The sequence below is a fragment of the Theropithecus gelada genome, chromosome 17, assembly GCF_003255815.1.
Source record: "Theropithecus gelada isolate Dixy chromosome 17, Tgel_1.0, whole genome shotgun sequence".
NCBI lineage: Eukaryota > Metazoa > Chordata > Mammalia > Primates > Cercopithecidae > Theropithecus > Theropithecus gelada.
In genome coordinates this window covers 32,727,847-32,753,254 of record NC_037685.1, presented here as the reverse complement: position 1 = coordinate 32,753,254, position 25,408 = coordinate 32,727,847, and the positions used below count along the sequence as shown (strand labels likewise).

Genomic DNA, 25,408 nt, shown 5'->3' with positions numbered 1-25,408 from the left:
GGCATATGTTTTAAAAAGTCTGCTCAGGCAGGAGCCTGTGACCTTTGCTCTCTATGGGTAGAATGGATGCTAACGTTGCCAGCTGGAAGTAAATGGATATTTTAATTGAAATACATACAACTATCTCCAACGGGGGGGTTGGGGGAAAGCAAACTAGAGAGTCTTTCTAAGTTATCTAATGAGCACCCAGCATGACTTAGCTTCCTACAAATGATCCTCCATTAGCCTGGGCTTGTTTTGCAAACAAATACTCAAATAGAAAACCGCTCTGCTCTTGTACATTTGGCACTGTTTCCCAATACCAGCCCTATTAGCGAATGTGAAATATAAAGTGTAATTTAGGATCATGTTCATTTATGTTTCCTGGGGGAAATGGAAAAGAAAACAGTATTAGAACATAAGAACTGCAACAAATATATATATATTTGTTTTTATATATACTATATATGTAATATATACAATATATATTATGTATATATATTGATGGGGTATAGTATGCAATTATTGATATAAATGTGTATCAATCTTACTAAAAATTCTTTTTTCATGGATGCAACTTTCTCTTCATTCCCAATCTGTTTAAAATATGTGATATTTCCCAGAACTTATTATTCCAGTGAAAGAAATTAATTAATTAGTCTTTAAAGTTACTGTTATCACTTAGGATAAAGGAGTTCTTCGTTGAATGTGAAATGTTGGCTGTCAATCAATATGGTTTACTCCACATGCAGATGCTTGTTTAAATGGCAAGAAATATTTTGTGAAGCTCATTAGTCATTAACATTCAAGTTATTTAGCCTTTCAAAAGGTGACCAGTGCTAGCTTGCTTTCATTATATTACTTATTTTAAACAGACATCACATATGAGGTTAAGGTATTTGACAACAATGTTATTTGTCTTGATTGTTGTTCAAATACATAAGAAAGAGGTTTAAAAATGAAGTTACTGGACAAGAGAGCAGAAAATAAAGCCAAATTTAGGGTTTGACACGAGCAAGAAGACAAATAGCTGACTTTTCTGCTTTGTTATCAAGGTAGCTTTTATTATGTTCCAACAAAATTAACAGAGTTAAGCTGGGTACTGAGCAAAATTCTAACAAGGAAGGCAAATATATTCTGATTGTGTGTTTGAGACAGGGTCTCACTCTGTTGCCCAGGCTAGAGTGCAGTGGTGTGATCATGGCTCACTGCAGCCTCGACCTCCCAGACTGAAGTGTTTCTCCCCGCTCAGCCTACAGAGTAACTGGGACTACAGGCCCACACCACCACACCTGGCTTATTATGATGATGATTATTATGATTGTAGAGATACAGTTTCGCTGTGTTGCCCAGGCTGGTCTCAAACTCCTGAGCTCAAGTGATCGACCTACCTTGGCCTCCCAAAGTGCTGGGATTACAGACGTAAGCCTAACCGCAAATATATTATTATTTTTTCTTTCTTTAAAATCTATTCCTCAACTTCATCTAAAATGAATGGCCCTTAAAATATGTTTCATTCAGATGAGGAAAGGAAAAGAAAAGAATCGGATTAATCCAATAAAGAGACCTTAATACAAACTCAATCAGAAGATTGTTGCACTGTTTATATTGAGTTCTGACATTTTCTGTGTTGACTGTGCAGTGAAGGAACAATATTATTACTCATTGGCAATAAATCCATTTAGGTGTGCAGGTGATGCCCAGATGATGTTTATTCTAAGAAATCTTAATGTCTTGGCCTCTTCAAAAACTGCACAAATAAACTTGGCTCAATATTAACCATGGTTAGTGAACCTTAGGATAAAGAAATGTGATTAGTCATTCAGTGATGCATCCTTCATTCACCCTTGGCATCATGCCAAGGGTACACCATGCTACTGTGTATTCACTCCATTCTTAATAACTTGAACAAATGGAGATGTTAGCTGCCTTTAAGAATTATGCATTTTCTATGAGGATTTAAGGTTGCTGAGAAGGCAACTATGAACAATCAATAGGTACTTAAAAATAAACACTATATAAATGTATAGTAAGTAAATATTCATGTCTTTTTATAAAGTAGACTTCAACAGAGCTCTAGAGGCTCTGGGATTTTCAATGATCTGAAAAAATTGAGTGCAGAAGTTGTTTGTATTCATCCATCCCTAGTGATCCATATACTAAGTCAATTATGTACTAAATTGTTACTGAGAAAATTCAATTCATTACATGTACTGGGCAATTATCATTAGTTATGTGCCCAGCACTGTTGTTGGTTAGAATATACATAGTAGGATCCTTGTCCTATATATTTGTATATAATACTGTGGGGGAAAAACTTTACGCAAGATATTTGAAAGAAAGAAAGCATTTTACAAGTATAACATATGAAATTTAGCAATTTGAATACACATTTGCCTTTGAAATTGGAACAGGATATTATCATGAGAAAATTTTAGAAAGACAACTAATTTCACTTACTGAGATGTGGTATACATGGCATGGCCTTCTGAGAGGTATCAACTTAATGTTCATTTTCATAATCAGATGAAGCACCTACCCATTTTTGTGATAACATAATTCATATTCACTTTGGCGAGAAACCTGAAAAGTAGAATAGCATAGGACAAGAAAAGTCTACTCTTGATCCTACCACTCCCCACAATCACTGTTGACTGTTTGTTGCACGTGCTTTGAAGGGAGGGTCACTATTGTAGCGGCCACATATAAAGAATTCTCATACATAGACCATACAGAAATCCAACTCAGTGATAGACCCTTAAGAGCACACTGTTTATTTAAAAATAGTGTTATACAGATACACACACTAAAGGATATATGGAACCAACTGAGTGTATTTTGCTCTCTAATCCACATGCCTGCTGTCAGCCATCAATTAAACACAACAAACCCCACAGTGTAAACCTGTTAGTTGTTGCTCAACAGGGATTTAAATTTTTGTCTATACAACTTCAAACTCCACAGTCAATTCAATTATTTAAATGAAAATAAACAAGCACTCCCATTGATTTTCAGAGAATAGACTTAATTTTCTACTTTTGAAACATATTCAAGGACCTTAATAATGGATACCCTTCAGTTTGGTTCAAGCTTTCTTTGTTTCATGATGGAAACAAAGTATCCTCTGTATCACTGCATCACTGGTAATTTCCCATCTCCATGCCTTCAATCGCATTTCCACGTTTCCGAATCCTTCCAAACTTTCAAGACAGTTTACATTCTGTCTTTTCACAAAGCCATTTATAGTCTTCTTGTCATGAAATAATTTCATTCTCTTCCATGATTTTATCTGCATTTTAACTCATGGTACCGATCAGCATTCCAGTTATTTATACTCTTACCTGAGGGGCTCTATAGGACTGTCACCTCCTTATAGGGAAGAAAGTGAGCGCAATGACAGTGACAAGGATGAAGAGCAGAGGTGAACCCTCATGTATTACAAGCGCACTCTCTGCTAGACTTATGCTAGGCTTTTTATGTACATCGTAGTTTCAAAACAGGCATTATACTTATTTTACAAATGAAAAACTAAAATTTTTTCCCAGAGAGTTTAAGAAAACTCATAAGATCATTTTGTCAATACAAGGTACCTCCTATATTTGAAACATATTCTGTCAAGATCCAAGGCCTGTGCTATTTATATGACTAAGATTTTTCTGAACAAAACTTGACATAACGTCATAGATGAAGACCCTTCCCCAACTATGGAGAATGAATGCAGAAAAAACTGTAGACTGTTTAAGGCATCTAAAATCTACATGGGAAAAAATAAGAAATGCCTGATTTAGAATTAGAAAGCAGAAAAATAATCTCAGCCATTGGAAGAAAAAAATACCAATACATTTTGGGAATGTGGCTAGTAATTTAAAAATACATAAAACTTATATGAGTTAAAATTGGCCCCCAAACTTCTTCAGTTTAAGAATACATTTTGGAGTTCTATGTGCCAGACAGAAGCTAAATCGTGAAACTAACAGGTTTTGACTGATTGCTAATCTGCCATTTGTAAAGGGACTTGGAACACTCAAGGCCTGAAGATATCCTTAGAAGCTACTTCTCTTAGTAAAAGGTTTTCAGCCACTGCCCAGAGAATGAGAACAAGCCTGGCTGGTCTAATGATCAAGGGAACAAAGTCAGTAAACCTTGGACTAGTGTTCAAGGAGAACATTTTAAACGGTTCTTATTACATGGTTTTATTTTCCTTAAATCTCAACTTTCCTTAAACCATTACATAATGGAAGAATTTATGTAAGTGCTTCCTTAACCTATTTTTTTTAATATTCATCATAAAATATTATACAGATCTTCAGAATTATATATATTTTATATATATATATATATATATATATAGCCTTCTACTTGTACTCTAAATAGAGACAACCAACTCAATTATGGAAAAAGGAGTCCAAAGTTGTGTAGACAAAATATGTGTGGAGGGCATATGATACCCAGAAAACAGGAAATTCCCTCACACTCACAGAGACTGTATTATACTTTTCATTTTATAATTATAAACTATTTAACACAGGAATTAAGACTTCCAAATTATTTTATTTTTTCAGAAGTTATTTGAATAAAGTTTCATGACACCAAATATTAATAATTTTATATTACATCCTTATCCGAGATTCCTTAGAGATCAGGCACTTTTCCTTCAATTAGGCATAAATTTAAAGTCATTTTAATCCTTTAACACATTAAAGTTAAGTTATACAAGTTTTCTACAATAACCATACCTTACGTTTGAATCAAAGTATGCTATGAAAAAACATAGTTACACAATGGAGTACTATTCAGCCATAAAAAGAATCAGATCCAGTCATTTGCAGCAATATGGATGGAACTGAAGATCACCATGCCCAGTGAAATAAGCCAGGCACAGAAAGACGAACATCACATTTTCTCATTCATTTGTAGGATCTAAAAATACATACAGTTGAACTCATGGACATAGAGAGTAGAAGGGTGGTTACCAGAGGCTGGGAACGGGAGTGGCGGGTGGTGAGCGGGTGGTGGAGAGGTGGGGCTAACAGATTACAAAAAAAAAAAAAACAAAAGTTATTATAGAAAGAATAAATAAGACCTACTATTTGATAGCACAACAAAGTGACTATAGTCAACTGTAACTTAATTGTATATTTTTAAATAGGGTGTAACTGGACTGCCTGTAACTCAGAGTAAATACTTCAGGGGATGAATATTGCATTCTCCATGATGTGCTTATTTCACATTGCACGCCTGTATCAAAACCTTTCATGTACCCCCAGCATATATACACACATACTATTTACCCACAAATATTAAAAATTAAAAAAAATAAGATACTTGGCTTCAAAAAATATCATCCTAGCAAAAAAAAGTCACCCAAAAATTAAAAAGTATTTTACAGATTGTGAAAAATAAACACACATTATGTTCTATGAACTAGAAAACAAAGGGGAAAAGGAAAACAATTGTGTAGTTTATAAACTTAAAAATGCAAAAATCCACAGTATACATCTGCAAAAGTTAAAATGAGTTGTTGATCTTGGGTATAATTGTCTAATGCACTGTCAAAATTAAAAGGAAAACAGGTTAACTTAGTTAATATATAAAAGTCATTATGTGATGGGCAACAGGTGCTTGAATGCCACCTTACATATGGAGACCTGTTATTGGCTGACCTTAATATGTCAGAAGAAAGATTCAAAAACTTCTTTCAAATTTCTCTGTCCCAGTTCTACATTCTGGTAACTAACCTCTCAATTCCACATAAGCCAGTGATAAGTGTGGTGGAACAGAGAACACTTGCTTCAGAACAGGAGATCCTTTCCGAGTTCAGTCCAGACCAAAGAATGATCATCTCTGGTGTTGAACCCAGTAATCTGTATATTAACTGATTCTCCAGGAAATTCATGGACATCTTTAACATTTCTTATGCATGTCTGTGTGTGTGAGTGTGCACATGTGCATACTTGCAATGGAGAAAAACACATTTATCCTGTTTTTTATTATAAGGACCTCTACTTGCTTTACTCTAAGTAGAGGCAATCTTTGTCCGGGGAATTTAAAATTAGTTCCATTAAATCCACTGGAACCAATGCTGCTGATATCACATATGAATTCCAGGTTTATGGACCCTAAGAGTTCATGGATAATGAGAATTCAAGGTTCCCTATTTTCTTCTGTCATAATTGTTATAGGAATATAAGTAATTCATCTAAATGGTCTGTGCCCTTGGGACTGCACAGGTTGCTACCATTGTCAGACAACACTGCAGCATTATTAAATATGCTTCGTATTAAGTCAGGTATGGGAAGATAAAATAGAAAGAGGAGACCTAATCTCTGAACTTAATGAGCTTAGACTTCAACGGGGAATATGCAATGGGTCATAGTTTTTAGAAGAATACTATTACAAGAACACTAAATAAGTGAAAATGACAAAGTGTCAACTATAGAAGCATTAAGGAGAAAGAGACAGGAAGACTGAGGAGAACCAAATCCTGTAATGACCACAGAACTATTATTTCAAAAGGAGAAAACATGCAAATAGTTTCTTAAAAATAAAACAAAATACATGGAGAAATCTAATTTCTTCCAACATTCAAAGGCCTTGGAGCCACAACTTCCTGCTATCTTACTTCAAAGTTTGCTCTTCATGTTCAAGTCGTTTATGTTCAATCAGACCACCAGGTAGGGAGGAAACAGTATGAAGACCGTAAACTACTCTACATAGTTATCCCAAGAATATTTGTCCATTTGATGAATATTACAAACCTTTTGCAAGAATAACAAATGGCACATTCTGAAACAGTGATGAGTGATTTTTAAAAATTTCTCTGAGCATTGTGGACCATGCAGAATTATTCTTAGCTGGGCACTGGTTCTTCTTTCACATTTGGTTTCAGGATCCTGTTCTTGTCTAAGGGAATGCTAGGAATGATAAAAAACTGTTTAGGCAAGCTACCTCTTTTTTTGCGTTTGCTAAAATGCCAAACCCCAAGAGCTCATGTCAATGTTGGTCATTCACTGAAAAATCACTGAGTGACTACAGAATGATATGGAAATGGTATCTGTAATGCATTTGATAATGAACACTTTACATTGTCATTTGAATCTTGCCAAAGCTCGGGTTTGGATATTTTCCTTATTTTGATGTCCATATGGCTTACAAACAAAAGTTTAACATATTCAATCACACTTACCAAGGAGATTTAAAGATTAAGCCTCATTTTAACAGGCCTGTTCATGTGGATAGATGAGGGATGTCACTTCCAACACACTAATAATAGAATATTGGAAGGAAGCATAAGCTAAGTAGCCTTGAATTAAGTCAAAATCCTATAGGATATGTTCAGATTTGCAATTTGAAAATGATGTGCTCTGTATAATTTACTGTTGAATATATAAAAAATGAGAGTAGTAACATCCGCTGACATTGTTCTGTATGTACATGGATTCACAGTCTGGATATCTTCAGTTCTGTGTACGTTCAAGTCGGCTTTCTCTCTCTCTCTTTTTTTTTTTTTTTTTTTTTTTGACAGAGTCTCACTCTGTTGCCCAGGTTGCAGTGCTGTGGGGCACAATCTTGGCCCATTGCAACCTCCATCTTCTGGGTTCAAGCGATTCTTGTGCCTCAGCCTCCCGAGTAGCTGGAATTACAGGCCTGTGCCACTACACCTGGCTAATTTGTATGTTTTTTAGTAATAGAGACAGAGTTTTACCATGTTGGCCAGGCTGGTCTCAAACTCCTAAACTCAGGTGATCCGCCCACCTCAGCCTCCCAAAGTGTTGGGATTACAGGCATGAGACACTGGGCTGGCCAGCTCTCTCTCTCTCTCTCTCTCTCTGTCTCTCTCTCTCTTAATCTCTTTATTATGGAAATTCAGAAACTATACACAACCCAGAATAGTCTATGAACTCCCCAAGGACTCATCAACCCGCTTCAACAATGATCATCTTTCTGCCCATCTCATTCCTTTCTTTTTTTTTTTTTTTTTGATATGGAGTCTCGCTTTGTCACCCAGGCTGGAGTGCAATGGCACGATCTTGGCTCACTGCAACCTCCGCCTCCTGGGTACAAGCAATTCTCCTGCCTCAGCCTCCTGAGTAGCTGAGATTACAAGCGTGTGCCACCATGCCCAGCTAATTTTTGGTATTATTTAGTAGAAGCACGGTTTCACCATGCAGGCCAGGCTGGTCTTGAATTCCTGACCTTCTGAATCTGCCAACCTCAGCTTCCCAAAGTGCTGGGATTACAGGTGTGAGCCACTGTGTCTGGCCCATCTCATTGCTTTCAACCTGCTCATCTCAGGATTCCATCAGGTCATGGTTATATCTTTTCAGATAAAGGTTCACTGAAATTATTTTTCTCATATTCTTAGAATACAAAAAGCATACAAATGCTGTTCTTATGGCTTTACTATCTTACTTGTTTTCGGAAAAAAAAAAAAAGGAAATCTTACATTGGCTCAGTGGAAGAAGAAAGAATAATTTTTTATCCCAATTCCTTACCACTAAGGAACATAAAGAATCTCTTGGTACCAAACCCCAGAAAGAGTGAGTGGTTTCTGCTCCATTTCCCCCTGTCCCACTGCAGATCAGGCCTCACTGGAGATCATGAGTTTACCAGCATTAAGCACACTATGCAGTCGAACCAGTCTACACTGAGCTACTGTGTTCTCAGGTCAGAAGACAAAAATGTTTCCAGGGAGCTGTAATTTACATCCCCATTAAATATTTTTTTCTTGATTTTCATTAAAATAAGAAAATAAGTTTTCTCTACTTAGTGGCAGACCAATTTAACTTATATAAAATTTTTCCTGTAATTCACCCATACTTACTCAAAGGATTAGTGAGCCTCTGTCAGAGAAAGGATACTTGTCTGCTCATTAACATTCATGAGCAAGAATCCTTCTGGTAGAACTGGTTTCAGAGTCTGACAGAGCAATACTTAAAAGAAATTGGCTTGTCTGTGAACCAGCTGCTCAGCAAAGCCACCATGCAAGGGAACTGGTGATAATAAGATGATAATATTACAACCACACTGGGAGCATAATGTATATCAAGTTACTTTGAGGTGCGTGGTAGGGGTCTTAGAATTAGAAAAAGATTGGAAGTCCATCACTGAAGTCAGAGCTGATGATCAGCAGTGTGTAGTCTTAGCTTTGAAAGATCTGTCAAAGTTCAAAGGAGGGGAAAGAAGAAAAGAAAAGAAAAGAAAAGAAAAGAAAAGAAAAGAAAAGAAAAGAAAAGAAAAGAAAAGAAAAGAAAAAGAGAGAGAGAGGAGGAGGAAGAAGAGGGGAGGAGGAGGAGGAGGAGGAGAGAAGGAAGGCATATTCCAGTTGTACAAAGATCTGGGTTCTACATGCACACATTTAAAAGAACCCCTACTAGGATCTTCTCTTTCAGTATTGTATAAACGCAAGGCTTGAAAGGCGTTTGTGATTTGTAAACCTGTTAAGTAGCTCTGTCAAAGCCAATATCTCTAGTTGGACGATTTTTATTTTTGGAAGATCTGCCCTTTGGGAAAATTGGCAGATTACTTCCCAATGCCAGTGAGATTGTTTCTCTAATTTCTGAAATTCAGTTCAGTGCATTCTGATTTCAAGAGGAGTGTCCTTCAGATGGAATACATATTGCTGAGCTGGTACCCTAGCAAATGTACAGAAGGCATTCAGCTAATTACTTCTTAGAATGATTAACATTATAAGCCCTATGAATTGTAGTAACCTATTATTCTGTGCAATGATTTAGGACAGCAGCAGCACAATACAAGGAATTATTACATCTATTTATCCCCATAATATTAATAACATCATAGAGGGGTGTGTGTTGTGGGTGTGGGTGTGTGTGTGTGTGTGTGTGTGTATGGTTATACATATATTTGTTAGTGTGTTAGGACATTGGAGGTAGTAAGACAATTGTGTCTGTCTTGCTATGATTTATTTAGAAAATAACTATTGTTCCTGAATTCCTAGGGAATCTATTTTTGAAAAGTCAACGTGATTAGTAAAACATTGGGAAGTAGCAAGAGGCAGTAACTTGAGGACTATGGTAGATTATGATACAGAAATAATCATTCCTTTCCCCACTTCCACTTCCTTAGGAGTAGTATAATCTCTTGTCCCACTAATGTTGGAAACTGCCATCAGATTTGCTTTGGCTTATAAACCTTAGGAAGACAGTGCGGCAATTCTAGTTTAGGCTTTAAGGAGCATTCTGCCTCCACCTGTCTATATTAGCATTGCCACACTCCACTAAGAGAAGAACATGCTTAAGACAGAGTACTGCTTTCAAATGAATAAGCTACATATAGACCAGACCAGACCAAAATGACTCTAAATGCATAGAGTCAAGCCTACATGAGCAGCCAATCTCCAGTCAACCCAAAGATATACTACAGAAAAATAAACACTTCTTGTTTGTGCCCTGAAATTGTGTGTTTTTCTTACAAAACAGTAGCAAGCTGGTGCAAGGAAGAAAACATTGTGACAGAATATCTATCTAATAGATATATGCTAAATGTCAATAAATTAACATTGTTGAAAAGAAAATCAATAGTAAATTGTTTACATTATGTCCGACAGACTTTGTGGACTTGCATACAAAATATTTGATTCATTTTGTCTCATTCTGGCACTTTTTAAATTATCACAATCTTAAGACATTCTTTGAATATTGAACTGCAAGCTCTTCCAAAAAGTCTTCTTGGATGCCACTATGTAGAAAAATTTCCTCCCTCCTCTTTCCAATGGACTTCTACTTTAGGATACAAGCAATTCTGCCTTTCTTACTCTTGGGTTTATACTTATGTCTCCCCCAAAACGTAAACTCCTTGATAGGCAATGACCAAATTTTAATCATTATTAGTCATTTTTTAATCTACAACAACACTTGGTTAAGTGCATTCTCCGTGATAGGCTCTAAATAAATGTTTTCAAATAGAAATCACACACACATACAAAAAATCTCACCCTTGTGACAGGAAATATGAAAGATGCTATCACCATAGGGGAACCTATTTAGGGTTTATCTCTTTTCAAATAAGTGTATTCTCGGAGAAAATTAGGGCAAATATTAAAGAAATCATTACGTTACTGTCACCTCTACAGTATATAGATGAGAAATGACATTTAAAAACAAAACACAAGCAGATTTGCAATGTAAAAATATTATATCACTGTATACAAATTATTTCTGCATCCAGTTCAATAGGTAGTCTGTGTGTGTTACTATAGAATAAGTTCTTCATAAGGATAGAACTTACTGTTCAATATTTTTATTTTGCTTTTAAAAATGCACTGGCTGCCAAATTTCTGGACAAATGTATACCATTAAAATACATTAATAAAAGCAAGGAAGTAAAGTAAAATAATAAGACCAAGAACACATTAAATAAAAAAGTTCATATGGAGCTCCAAATGTGAATACATTTCAGCTCAAATAAATTCAAAGGAAAAAAGGAACCTAAATAAAATATCCCTTCAACTAAATCTTTCTGCCTCTGAATAATCCACATTCCACAGACATGCTTAGAGGATAGGGTGTTAGTGCCGACATCAAGATAGAAACCACTAGGCTTTGTGAGGTAAAAAAAATAATAATAACAATATATCTTCATTGATTCAATAAAGGCTTTTACCAAAAAAACACCCATTTCTCTTTAATTTAGGGACAAATTCCAGTTGAATACTGTTCCTGCCTTTCCCAAAGATATGGGTGGGACTCTTTACCCACCAATATTTCTACTGCCCTTTTAAAGAAATACCAATAATTTTTCAACAGTATCCATTCAAAAGAAATAAAAATTTAGAATTTCAACCAAGTATTGACTTCCTATATATAACATGACTATTTCTAATTCTGATTTAAGTATTAGGTTACAGTCTTGGATTCATCATTCTTAGTGGAAACTTGGCAAGTCATTTACCCTGTCAAACCTCCAGATTCCTTGAGGGCTGGACTATATTTAGGTGGGTAGTTTTGTTTTTTTTTTTTTTTTTTTTTAGAGTTAAAAACAAATCTTCCACTTTTCCTTGACAGTCATTTCCACATCCTCCCCACAATAACTAGGACAGGACAGGCCCGGCAGGGTGAGATAGAGGAATAGGTGGTGTTAACCACAAGATGCCAGCACATCTGGGAACTGGAAAGCACTGGAGAGATGATGTGGTAGATGGCTGAGAGCAGAGATCCAGGAGTGCTCAGCCTGGAATGGAATCCTGACTCTGCCATTTATTATAATATCTGCGTGATTGCAATTCAGTGTGCTTCAGATACCTAGGGTTAAAATCTATGAACGGCAGGACACAGGGTCAGATGTTGCCTCTTATTACTATTACTACTAGGTAATAGTTACTATTACTACTATCTGCTACTTGCTTGTTCTCCATTTCCTATTACACATTAGCTACTTGGTAGCACAACAGCAAAACAGGACTTAGACAGGAATGCCAATTTGACAGGCTAGTCACTGAATATGAAAATGCTAAAAATGAGTGAGTACACAAAGATGACTCTCCTTTTGTCTATGTTTTAATATGCTGGTGTTTATCTGTTGCCTGGGGTGTTTGGCAGAGGAGAAGAAGGTGAGAAGGAAGGGAGTAATGTGATCATTCTGCCTGATATACTAAGCTGGGTCATTGTCCAAAATTTCAATCCTGGGGAGCAACAGAAAAGCGGGGCCTGGCTATAGAGCATATTCAGAGCATCCCTCTATAGTTCGGAGAGAACTTTTGCAGTGGCCAGGACCAAGACCAAAGGATGAAGGGCTTACAGGGATGTGTCGTGAGAGCCAGAAATTGAGATTTGGTTGGAGAAATAAGAAAAAGGTAAAGCAACAAATACCTTGTTAGACCCTTGGAGAAGCAATGTCAAGAAAACTCTATTATACAGACTTTTATCATGACATTTTAATTCTATATTCAAAAATTTTAAAAAGGTATACAGCTATAGGAAAATTCTCTGCCAAAGAATTAAAATTTCTGGAATTGATAGTATATGCTTTTAAAATTCGTTGCCTCTCAGGTATGAATGCTAGGCTAATCTTGGAGCTAAGCACAGAAACTTACGAAGGTTGGGTAATAACTCAAGTTGATTCCACTTTAACTTCCTACCATCTGATGAGTATTTATAATTTATAAAATTATAAAATTATAGTGTCTCTTCTAAATGTTACCAAAATATCACTTTAAAAAAGACAGGGAAAGTAAGACAATAAATAGAATATGGTTTTAAGTTAACAGTATTGGAATCTCAAATTTTAAAAACAGTCACCTCTGCCACAAAATAAAAAGTTAAATGGAATCAAAGCATTTCTCATACAGTAAGAAAAGTGATAACCAGAGATTAATCATTACCAGCAATTGACTTTAGCCTCTCTAAATATATATTGGACTGGATCACATGTACGGAATTTAAATTGCTGCTGTACTTAATAAAAATAGAAAACTCATCAAACTTTCTTAATTTTAATTAAGGAGTAGTTTTTCATAAAGAGCATATAGCCAACAAAGCTATACACAATCCAAAAGACAAATTAAGACTTCTGAGAAAGTGGAAACAGAGGCAGAACCTCAAAATAGACAAGATGGATGAAGAGACTCCAGCAATGATGAAAAATGACTAACATAATAGGAATTTACTAAAATAAACTCCAAGTCCTTCATAGTACTGTTGGTTTATGTGGGAAAATGCAACTCAAAGAAAGTGATATTCTATAACTGAAACTAGATAATTTTGTGCTCACGTCAAATTGACATTCATCAATAAGTGACATGAGAGAGTATTTGGGGGAAAAAAAAAGGAAAAAATAGAAAACTACCCACATGAATGCACAATCATTCACGGAAGGTGACTTAGCAGACTCACCTTTGAGATATAAGAAAATAAATCATAGCAGTGTATAACTGACCCTCATGAATCTGCCCAGAGAAAATAACAGAAAATGTGACAGTGACTTTTTAATTGATGATGACGATTATTATTATTAGCTTAAGTCAAAGTGCTTCAGGAGTTGAGATTATTAGAATCACATTTAGATTCTCTCTTTTTTTTTTTTTTCACTCTCCCATCCTACCCAATGCAACTGCAATAAAATGAGTGGTTGCTAAAGAATTCATCCTTCTCTTAGGTCAGATTAGGTCAGATCTAATCTTAGCAAAATCAATATCCTGTCAAACTGATTGACATCATACCCTTAGATACATTAGAACAATTCAAAATATACCTATATAGAGACAGGGAAGGAGTAAGTGAGAACATGGAGAGAGGTTTCTTTAATAGGACAAACCAGATGTGGGATTAGAAACTAGAAATGCAAAGATATTAAAAGTTATCGATATAATACAAGAAGTATAAGGCTCAGTCTTGTTTTGTTTGTTTTGTTTTTGTTTTTTGTTTTGTTTTTGATTTGTTTTGTTTGCTTTGAGATGGAGGCTCGCTCTGTTGCCAGGCTGGAGTGTAGTGACACAATCTTGACTCACTGCAACCTCCGTCTCCCGGGTTCAAGTGATTCTCCTGCTTCAGCCTCCCCAGTAGCTGGGACTACAGGTGCCTGGCACCACGCCCAGCTAATTGTGTGTGTGTGTGTGTGTGTGTGTGTGTGTGTATTTTTAGTAGAAATGGGGTTTCACCATGTTGGCCAGGATGGCCTCGATCTCTTGACCTCATGATCCACCTACCTCAGCCTCCCAAAGTGCTGGGATTACAGGCATGAGCCACCACGCCTGGCTGGCTCAGTCTTGTTGAATGGCTTTACTTGTTTTAAAAATGTCAGCTCTCCATAAAGCTACCTAATATTTATTTTGTTGTTGTTGTTGTTGTTAAAGAATATATATATTATCTACCATGAATAGTGTCCTGGAATTATTTTAACATCACTTTGGAGTACAGCTTTATAAATGCACTAGAGTTTTTGTTTTTTGTTTGTCTATTAGTTTCCCAGGGACACAGGTCAAAATCAGTGGCAACAGATCATTACCACCTACTTCATGTAACAAATGACAAAACAGTTCAATTTGCTGTAGCTTGAAGTGATAGAGTATAGTCCTCCAAACACAGAGTCCTATCTGGGGCTCCTAATGTCACTGGTTTTGTAACCTGTAATCAAGAGCAACCCCTAAGTACTCCCTAGTTGCATTTAAGGGAACAACATTCACAGCATCACCACTAAATAAAAAATTATTTTCACACACATCCACATATAAAATTATACACAAGGGAGAGCCAAAGATAGAATGTGAAGATGTTAAAACATACTTGCAGAAAGATGAAACCCCAGTCACTTACACAGAAAGTGTCACATCATTTGTACTGAAAATACCAGGTAGACCTGTCTTCTGTAAACTTGAGAACCGATTTGAAAAAGATCAGTGCTGCTATAATAGTTTAAAACAGCAATAAAATGGAACACTTTACCTACCACACAGTAAAGAAAAAAGAAACATAAAAACTTTGGCCAACCTTTCCTAAACTGGCTCTGCTGTGCATTGACTGAACTGAGAGAAGAAAATTAATAGCAGCTCTTTTGCTCTAGAGTAATGTTGTAGGACCAACGGAGCCCAAAGAAGGTTCACCACAAGGTGCAAGTCTGGTTTACAAGAAATCATAGTAAGGTACATCCATTTCTTAAAGCACTAAAGACAACACACCATCTAAAAGTACTAAATGTATTGTTATCATTGTTGATACTGTTTATAAAGAATCAAACTACCTTTGAATATTTTCAAAATATTCATGTTCTAATGAGAAAATTCAATGCTGAAATTTCAGTAATAATTTGTAATATAAAAATGTTTATTTAACAAATAGAATATAGAAATAGCATTGACTGCTTATAACCAGGATATGAGAAGAGGGTCTAAACCTTAGATAGAATGCACTACTGCAATGTAAAATGTGCTATATGATTGCAATGGCAAAGTCTAAAATAAAGGAATCTGTGTCGCTGACATTTAAAACAAGTCTTTCCTCTTCAAATATGATGTTATATTTCAAATAATCTTAAGTTACACTTATTTTTAAGGGAGAATCCCCATAAGAAAACTAGACAAGCTGCAGTATAACAAAAGCTGAATTATAACTCCTTTAATGAAAACTTGAGCTAAATCTTTACAATAATCTCACAGGCAAAGCACAAATGCAAAACAGCTCTTTGTTAAACCAGGTTTTACCAAGATATTACTTAAAAAAAAAAATACTGTCAAGAAAACTCATGCCTTTTCTAAAAATAGACAATGCTATAAATATTTAAGAAGGATAGAAAAGCTCCCTTTGTAAAAAATATTTTTCATATGATACCAAGATTCTCACAGAAAAGTGTACCTATAGCAAAGTCAAGTGAAAACCATTTCACCTACCGTCAAATTTCTTATGCCTGGACACAAACGTGGTGCGCACAAAATGGCTTGTCTCTTCCACCAGGTTTTCAAACTCGAGTTTGCTCTGTTGGCTTAACTTGTCTTCCATTTCTGTGGTGCAGCATGTATATTCCTGAGGACAGATTCTTAAGTGTTCCCCTGCAAAGAGAAGTTAAATGTCACTATTGCATTCTAAGGACTTTTGGTAGATGTTAGAGATTTCACTTCTCTAACACTTTGTTCAAATCTTAGGGTGCTTGTTCCATCTACTTCTCCAGCTGTCACCATGAACTCTATCTGGGCCACAGCACATCAGTGTATCTAACATTCCAAACACGTGGTGGACTTAAGTTGAACCTGATATTTAGTCTCTGTTCCTCATCATGTAAGTGAAGGTGCATTAAAAACTTCAAAATACCATGGCATTTTTTCCTGGCTTGTATTTGTAATGCCTCAAGTAAACATCAGGTGATACAATGACACAAGATGTAATACAGCTATGTATGCTTGTCTTGGGAAACCTCAAGTAAGGCAAAAGACACTTAGTCCCATCACCAAAAGCAAGAAAAGATGGGAACTGTCCCTTGGGTTCTCTTTCCACAAGTCTGTCCCTGGGTATGCACCAGCTTTTCTCTAAGTCCAGGTGAGTGTGTTTTTAATGGTAGGTCTCATTTGCTAAGTTGACATTTCTTGTCAGAGAGAAAACATTCTCCAGAAAGAAGGAAGTCACTGATGGGTTTAATTAATGCTTACATTATACAGAAATGTAGAATAAAAGGAATGAAAGCCTTGTATTTAATTCGACAGATCTATCTACTTCGACAATATTGCTTTCTTTAGTGCTATTTGCAAGTAGAAGCCAATCCTTTGCTTCATGAAATTAAAATGGTCTGTTATTGCATAAAATGTGAATTTCCAATTGAAGCAGCTCAGTGAGTGTCAACAATCTTTCTCACAGCCTGTGGAGGGAAGAATGGAAATCCACCCAATGTCTTGCTAAATAAAGCCAACAAATTGCTCCTGCTATTAAAGTCACTGTAGGACACTGAAAACAAATGAACAAAGTACTTGACTCTGTGATTAAAATTCATTTATAATGTTTAATGGTACTTATAAAAGTATGTCCTATGACCTTGTGTGAAGCATAGGGTGTCTCATGATTCTTCGTGTAGTTTCATGCTTAAGCTCCTACTTCAAACAACAGTAGAATTTAAAAAAAAAAAAGTTTACAAGGATGTATAACGTTAGGTCTTTTGCTGTTCTGAAGCATCTTTTTTTTTCTTTTTTTTTTTTTCTTTTTTTTTCTGTTAGGTGTTTGAGTTCCTAATTAAAAGACACACAAATGCCCAACAATTATAAGGAAGAAAAAAAAAAAAAAAAAAAAGCTCAACGTGACTAATCATCAGGGAAATAGGGAAATGTAAATCAAAACCACTATGAGGTATCATCTCACCGCAGTTAGGATGGTTGGTATCAGAAAGATAAAAAATGACAAATGCTGGGGAGGATCCAGGGAAAAGGAAACTCATATACTGTCAGTGGGAATGTAAACTATGATAGTATCTATGGAGAATAGTATGGAGGTTCCTCAAAAGACTACAAATAGCATCCAGCCACCCACTCCTGGGCATTTATCTGAAGAGCAGGAAATCAGTACATCAAAGAGACAATTGCACCCCATGTTTACTGGAACACTACGCACAATAGCCAAGATATGGAATCAGTCTAGGTGTCCAAAAACAAATGAACAGATAAAGAAAACGTGGCATAAGTACACAATGGAACAGTATCTAGCCTTAAAAAGGATGCTAGCCCGTCATTCAATGCAACATGGATGAAACTGGAGGACATTATGTTAAGTGGCATAGCCAAGAACAGAAAGATAAACATTGCACATTCTCATTCATATATGGAAGCTGAAAAAAGGATATCTTGGAAGTCGAAAGCAGAACAGAGGATACTTGAGGCTGGGAAGGATAGAGTAAAGTAAGGGGTCTGTGGTAAGGAGATTTGTTAAAGGATACAAAATTACAGCTAATAGGAGGAATAAGTTCTAGTGTTCTACACCACTGTAGGATGATTATAGTTAACGATAATATATTACATAGTTTCAAAATGCTAGAAAGAGGTTACTGAATGTTCCCAACACAAAGAAATGATAAATGTTTAAGATGATAGACACGCTAATCCCCCTCTCTGATCACTATACATTTTATGTATCAAAAGATCACTATGTACCTCCCATAAATATGTATAATTGTATAATTATTTTATGCCAATTAAAACAAAATAAAAATAAAGGTATATCTTATTAAATTTCTAGAAAGGAAGGAGACAAAAAGTAAATATATATGTATTTTTTAAAGAAAAAGAAATGCATTATTCTTGAAAATGATAAACATCAAATTCAAGTGAATAATTTGCTCTTAGGAAGGATTAGGATTTCAGAGAAATACTCAAATACTTTTATCTATCATTATTTATTCCTTAAGCTGCTTGATAGATATATGGTACTTAATGCATTATCTTTACTTTTTTCTGTATGATGAAAATATTTTGTAACAAAAACTTGGAAATATGTTATTAAAGCTTAGTAGTCACTACAGTTTTCCTAGAGAGGAGGTCGGGGGTAGCTATGAAGAATGAAAAAACAAGCAGCCCTTGCCCTTTAGAAGCCAGCCTGACACTCATTCTCCTGTTACACTTAAACATTCTCACAGAATGCCAACCTCACACAAGACTACCCTGAGACACTGAAAGAATAAACCAAGTAAGGCCACTTCATAGTTTTGTCTAAGCACAGAAAACAAGGTTACTGTGCCATTCAAAAAGTACCAAGCGGCTAGGCACGGCGCCCCCCGCCCCCTTTATCCCAGCACTTTGGGAGGCCAAGGCAGGCAGATCACCTGAGGTCAGGAGTTTGAGACCAGCCTGACCAACATGGAGAAACCCTGTCTTTTCTAAAAGTACAAAATTAGCCGGGAGCGGTGGTGCATGCTTGTAATCCCAGCTATTTGGGAGGCTGAGGCAGGAGAATTGCTTCAACCCGGGAGGTGGCGGTTGTAGTGAGCTGAGATCATGCCATTGCACTCCAGCCTGGACAACAAGAGCAAAACTCCATCTCAAAAAAATAAAATAAAATAAAGGACCAACCACTTCCTCTCTTGGCTAATATGATGGACTTCTTTACTAATCACAGATTCATCATTGTGCTAGTCTTCCATTTTGTCAGCAAGACTTATTGAAATGCCTTATTAGAGAATTCGAGAATTACCTTATTACAGAACTACCTCTGCTTTCTGACAGCATCCAATTGAGCATGAGTCCCTGACTCTATGCACCCTCCCCTAAACACACACAACCAAAACCCATATCCTATAATAAATTCCTTCTGAGACCCTCTTACTGGGACATGGCTCTCCATGATATATTCTTGGTCTTGCAATAAATTATAAGTAAACCTGTCCAACTACAAGGGTATTCCTGATCATCTTTCACGTGACGATTCCGACACCACCAAAATGGAAAAATGTGAGTTCCTCCACGACTCCAAACTTCCACACGCACCTCCGCCGCTCTAAACTTCCACACGCACCTCCACGACTCCAAACTTCCACACGCACCTCCACGACTCCAAACTTCCACACTCACCTCCATGACTCCAAACTTCCACACGCACCTCCGCCGCTCTAAACTTCCACACGGGCCTCTATGACTCTAAACTTCCACACTCACCTCCATGACTCCAAACGTCCACACGCACCTCCACCGCTCTAAACTTCCACACGCACCTCCACCGCTCTAAACTTCCACACGCACCTCCGCCGCTCTAAACTTCCACACGCACCTCCACGACTCCAAACTTCCACACGCACCTCCGCCGCTCTAAACTTCCACACGCACCTCCACCGCTCCAAACTTCCACACGTGCCTCTATGACTCTAAACTTCTACTACTTAGAAGAAAAACTTAAGTATCTACACATCAAAATCACCCTGACAGCTTAACAATGAACCAGAAACATGGCCACTACATTTTTTTTTTTTTCACATAAACCCAGAAAGGGCTTGTAGTTCCTTATGTTTCCACATGGGCTGGGTGTTCCTTAAACTGCAAATGGTTTCATGTCCAAATAATATAGACAACCTTCCATCCTGCGAGATACCATGGTTTTTTCTTCCTTCACTCCATATGAAAGTGCTATTCATTTTTGAATTTTTTTGGTATTATATCTTTTGAGATTTTTAAAATAACAAGTCTTCCTGATATTTTCAGTTCTTTGATTTCATATTTCTAGTGTGATATATAAGTAACAATTACATTAATATGGGTATTAAAAGGTGACACTGTAATTTGACCTTATCACTTACTAGCTATGTGAAGTGAAAGGGAGATGCCTAACATCTCAATTCCTCATCTGAAAGAATGGAAATGATGATAACAGGTTAGGAGATACAATAGGGAGAAGGTTTAGCTCAGAGCTTAGCAAATTTTCATCAGATATTTTAATTTTATAAACTATAATATGAAATACATCTAAGTAATGATTTTAAAATGTTGCTATGAGGATATCAAATGTTTTTCTTTACTATTACAATTTCTAAAAAGTAAAAGTACAAAAGCTCCACATGTGTAAACACACAAAATGACTAGATAAGAGGAAATAGATTTCTTCAAAATAATCGATCTATTATTATCTAATTATTATTGGAATTGATAACTGATTGGTGTCAACAAATAATTCATTGCACATATATGTTCTCTTAATTCTTTTAAATTTAAGTAAATTACAAACTATGTATAGTAGATGCAAGATAGTTTTCACCATTTTCAAAATTTTTCCAGACATAAAAGTTAAATTAACAAGAATTATCCATCTATTGGAAGGTGGTATAACCTCCTCATATCATGGCAAAAAGAGTAGAGGTAAAGGTTTAGAAAGATCAAGTAATTAACAGTTGCTAATGCCTCTAAGCTATGTCTAATCATCTAATGTTGCTAAGTTATGACAAAAGCAAACTTACGAAAACTTTTTCTGGGAGGAAAAGAGACATAAGATGTTTGGGGGGCAGGTGATGGAGGTATCTTCAGCAAAGTCACATCACAAAGTCCAAGCAGGCATCTCGCATTATTATCACTCATTCAGAAGAGACCAGTAGCTCAACAATTAATTCTCATGTAGAATATTTTCCATTTGTTTAGAGAATAACAAACAAATTGACAAAATGAAAATGTTGTTGCCTCTGTAATACTGCCTTGAGTTAATTACTTTAAAAGGCTTCAGTATAAACACTGGTAAGCATGTGAGTGTATAAACTTTAATCTATACCTTTAGGGGCAGTTACCATTTATAGTACTTCAAACAGGAATCTATACACTTGAGGTAGCTCTGGCAAGCTTTCAAAAAGTATTAACTAAATCAATACCAGGATTTACTAATGGGCAGAAGAGATGTTAAAAATAAATGTTCATAGGTGAAATTGGTGTTGTTCAAGCTATGGGGTTGGCAGCATTATTCACAATAACCAAAAGGTTGAAACAACCAAAACACCCATCCGCAGGTGAACAGATAAACAACTTCCATCTGTTAAACAACAGATAAACAACTACACATACAATGGATTATTATTCCACCATAAAAAGCAATGCAGTACTAACACATACTACAACATGGACATTATGTGAAGCAGAATAAGCCAATCACAAGAGGACAAAGACAACATGATTCCACTTATATGAGGTGCCCGAAGTAGTCAAAATTATGCAGACAGAAAGTAGAATGGTGGTTATCTGGGACTGGGGGCAGGAGAAAATGGAGAGTTACTGTTTAAAGATTATAGAATTTCAGTCTGGGAAGATGAAAAAGTTCTAGAGATGGATAATGGTGATGATTAGACAATATGAATGCACTTGATGCCATTAAACATACTCTGTAAAATGGGTTAAAACGGTTATATATAGATATATATAGATATATATCTCCAGTATTTTTAAAAGTAAAAAATTTAAAAAGTTAATTTGGCCAAAAATGTTTTATAGGCTCTCCTCCCACTGCATGAATGAAACCTGAGAATCACAGAGGCCTGGCAACCTAATTTCTTGATCTGGGATGCTAGTCCTGTGGTATCACACCACCCAGAGAGAACTCTGCTCACAGACATCGCTGGAACTTTGAAGCATCCTGATGTTGCAAGATCACTGTGTCAGCCTTAGAGTAAATCTTTCATGCAAAGTGCTTGTTAGAGCCTGAGGGAGAGAGTACTGTGACATTCCCAAACATACAGGCTCATCACTGAGGTCTGCTAGCCAGAAAACGTCTGAATGTGTGGCTGAATTCAGTCTGAGCCTTGCTTTCTTTGTAACATGTTACTAGACAGGAAGAAGGTTGTGGGAGAACTGAAGAACGGAAGTGTAGCTCTTCTCTTGCACTGATCTGAGCCTGCTGATATTCCTTAAAATTCTGACAATTATGAATGATCAGAGAAGCTAAAGAAAATCTGTTCTGCTTGGGTTTAATTTTTTTTTCCTAAAAAAAAAAAAAATCTGCAAACCATGGCTAATGGGTCAAACACAGTCCATCATCTATTTTTCTAGGACCAGTGAGTCATGGTTGGGGAAAACATATTATAAGACTCTTTTGACTATGTGAGAGCTTAATGCAATTCAAATTTAGGTGTAAAGTTTGATGATGACACAGCCACACTTATTCATTCATGGATTGTCTATGACCGCTTTGGCATTACAACAGCAGAGTAGTTATGGCAGAGACCATGTGACCAGCAATGCTTGAAATATTTACTTGGTGAAATCATGGCAGCTACTTTGCTGTATGAAGAAGAATCCAACTCCATCCCTTTCTGTTCCAATTTCTCCAAACAGCAAGAATTCCTATTCTCAGCAGAACTACCTTCTGACACCTACAAGTATTTGATATAACAATGAAATTATTCCAAAGTGGTAACTTATGAAGGAGGAGAAAGTGCAATCCTTTAAGAGTTTCCCACTCATATTCCTTTCTCAAATTGCCAAAGGTTCTTCATAATATGTCTAATATATAATTAGATACAATACTTAGCTCAACTGAAAAGAAGCCAGACACTCCCAGGACCACTAATAATAAAATCAGGATAAGAGCCCAAAAACGCAGAAAATGAAAAGCTGAAACTACAATTACTCTTTATTGGAAACTTTCTATGGGCAAATCATTATGGTAGGTTCATGTCATACAAAAGCAGACACAGGGCCACATAACCACGATTACACAAGCTGATGCTTTCTTAGGGCACTTGAAGTGGATGCCACTGAGTTCCTTGGGTCCCCGCCTTTTTACAGAGCTCTTCACAAGCTCTAAAATAAAAAAGAGAAACTGTAGATGTGAAAGAAGGGAGTTCTACCAGGAAGTTGCAGAATGAGCTCAAGGACATATGAGCAGACCATAAATTGTCATCTGTTTTCCAAAGAAGAAGAGATGAGGCTGCTCCTCTCTCTGCACGCCTCTTTCAACTTACGTGTTGCTCTTCACAAGATATTTTCCCAAATGCTTGCCCAGATGTTCATTTTCACTACAAGATGCTGAGGTGACAGCAGAAATGTGATTCTGCCAGATCCCACTCCCTCCAGGGATGACCTTGAGTCTGAAAATGGCCAGGAATAGACTTGGTGAGTGGCATGGTGGGAAAGAGGAGGAGACAGGAGGACCTCATTAACCCCACAAGCAAGCCTCTGCAGGTCTGCTACAGCAAGCTCTCTGCCCTCAGAGGTGACGCTCAGGGACCCTGCGATGCACATCCCAAACAAACAGACAAACAACAGAAATGAAATGCCCAGAGTGAGTCACATTTCATAGACTTCAGCCAACTAACTTTTGGCTTTTATAGAGCTCTGGAGTGCAGAGGGAAGTTACTATTTTTGTCCTTCCTAGGAAGTAGATAGAGAGTAAAAATCTACAAAGTTGAAAGGTGATGGCAAGATTGCTACTAACCAACTCCTCCTTGGAAAAATATTTCTTTTCCTTGAGTTTGGAGAAAGAGAGAAATGGGCCTTCCATTCCATTCTCCTGAGGAGCCTCCTGGAGCTTCTGCTTTTATCTCTTTTGGGTTTTTCACCCATCTCCTCATACTCCTTCAGAATACTACTGCTGTTTTCTACAGATGCAAAGTCAAGCACAGCTAGTCACTTCTTTCCCTTTGTCAAGGCTTCTCCTGTTTCTCTAGCTTCCTACTAATCTCAGCAGCTACTTCCTCTGTTTGAACCATTGTTTCTCAAGAGGGTGAAATCCTCCCCCAAGGAGGAAACAGTTAGTGATCCTGAAGGGGCAGGCAACAGGATGTCTCCAAGAAAAAAGAAATTCTTGGAAGAGTCCTTGGAAGATTTCTCTCCCAAGTAGGAGATGGTCAGCAGTGGACCTAAGGAGGCTGCTGACAGCAAGAGCAACTTCAAGAAGAAGAAATAGTTCCATCAACTACCCCAGGAAGATTAGAATGTGAATGGCCCTTCCCTTGGAGAGGGGCAAGCCATACCCCAAGGTGGTATTTCCTACCCCATGTCCTACACCCCAATAAAAACCAGTTCACACCAAAAAAATGGCAAGATGGCAAGATCTCACAAAACAGACAGCTTCAATTTCTGAAACTCCAAATTCCATTTGATCAGAGGGCACTATTTATTTCAGACTTGGCCCTCTTCAGAGTGTGCAGTCTGTGTCAGAGTTCTCTTACCCTAGAATTATTGAAATTCCCATAGTCAATGAGCACATCTGGTGCCAAGCAACAGTGTTCTCCTCATTTGACACGTCTCCTCAAATAAACAGACAGTTTGTTCATCTGGTGCCAAGGAAGTTAAGGAATTTAACCACACCTAAGCACTTTGGGAGGCCAAGACGGGCGGATCACGAGGTCAGGAGATCGAGACCATCCTGGCTAACGCGGTGAAACCCCGTCTCTACTAAAAAATACAAAAAAAAAAAAAAAAAAAAGCGGGGGGCGGGGGCGGCGGCCCCTGTTCCCCCCGCTTCTTGGGAGGCAGGGGCGGGAGAATGGCGTAAACCCGGGAGCTGGAGCTTGCAGGGAGGTGCGATCCGGCCACTGC

General features: G+C 37.0%; 1 protein-coding gene across 1 annotated transcript in view; it reads right to left on the bottom strand.

Annotated features, from left to right (window-relative positions):
* Positions 1-25,408, bottom strand: part of GPC6 (glypican 6) — a 1,182,247-nt gene that overhangs the window by 850,319 nt on the left and 306,520 nt on the right. The window contains exon 2 of the mRNA XM_025364357.1: positions 16,322-16,480. Within this exon, the coding sequence (XP_025220142.1) occupies positions 16,322-16,480 (159 nt within the window). The remainder of the gene's footprint in view (positions 1-16,321; positions 16,481-25,408) is intronic.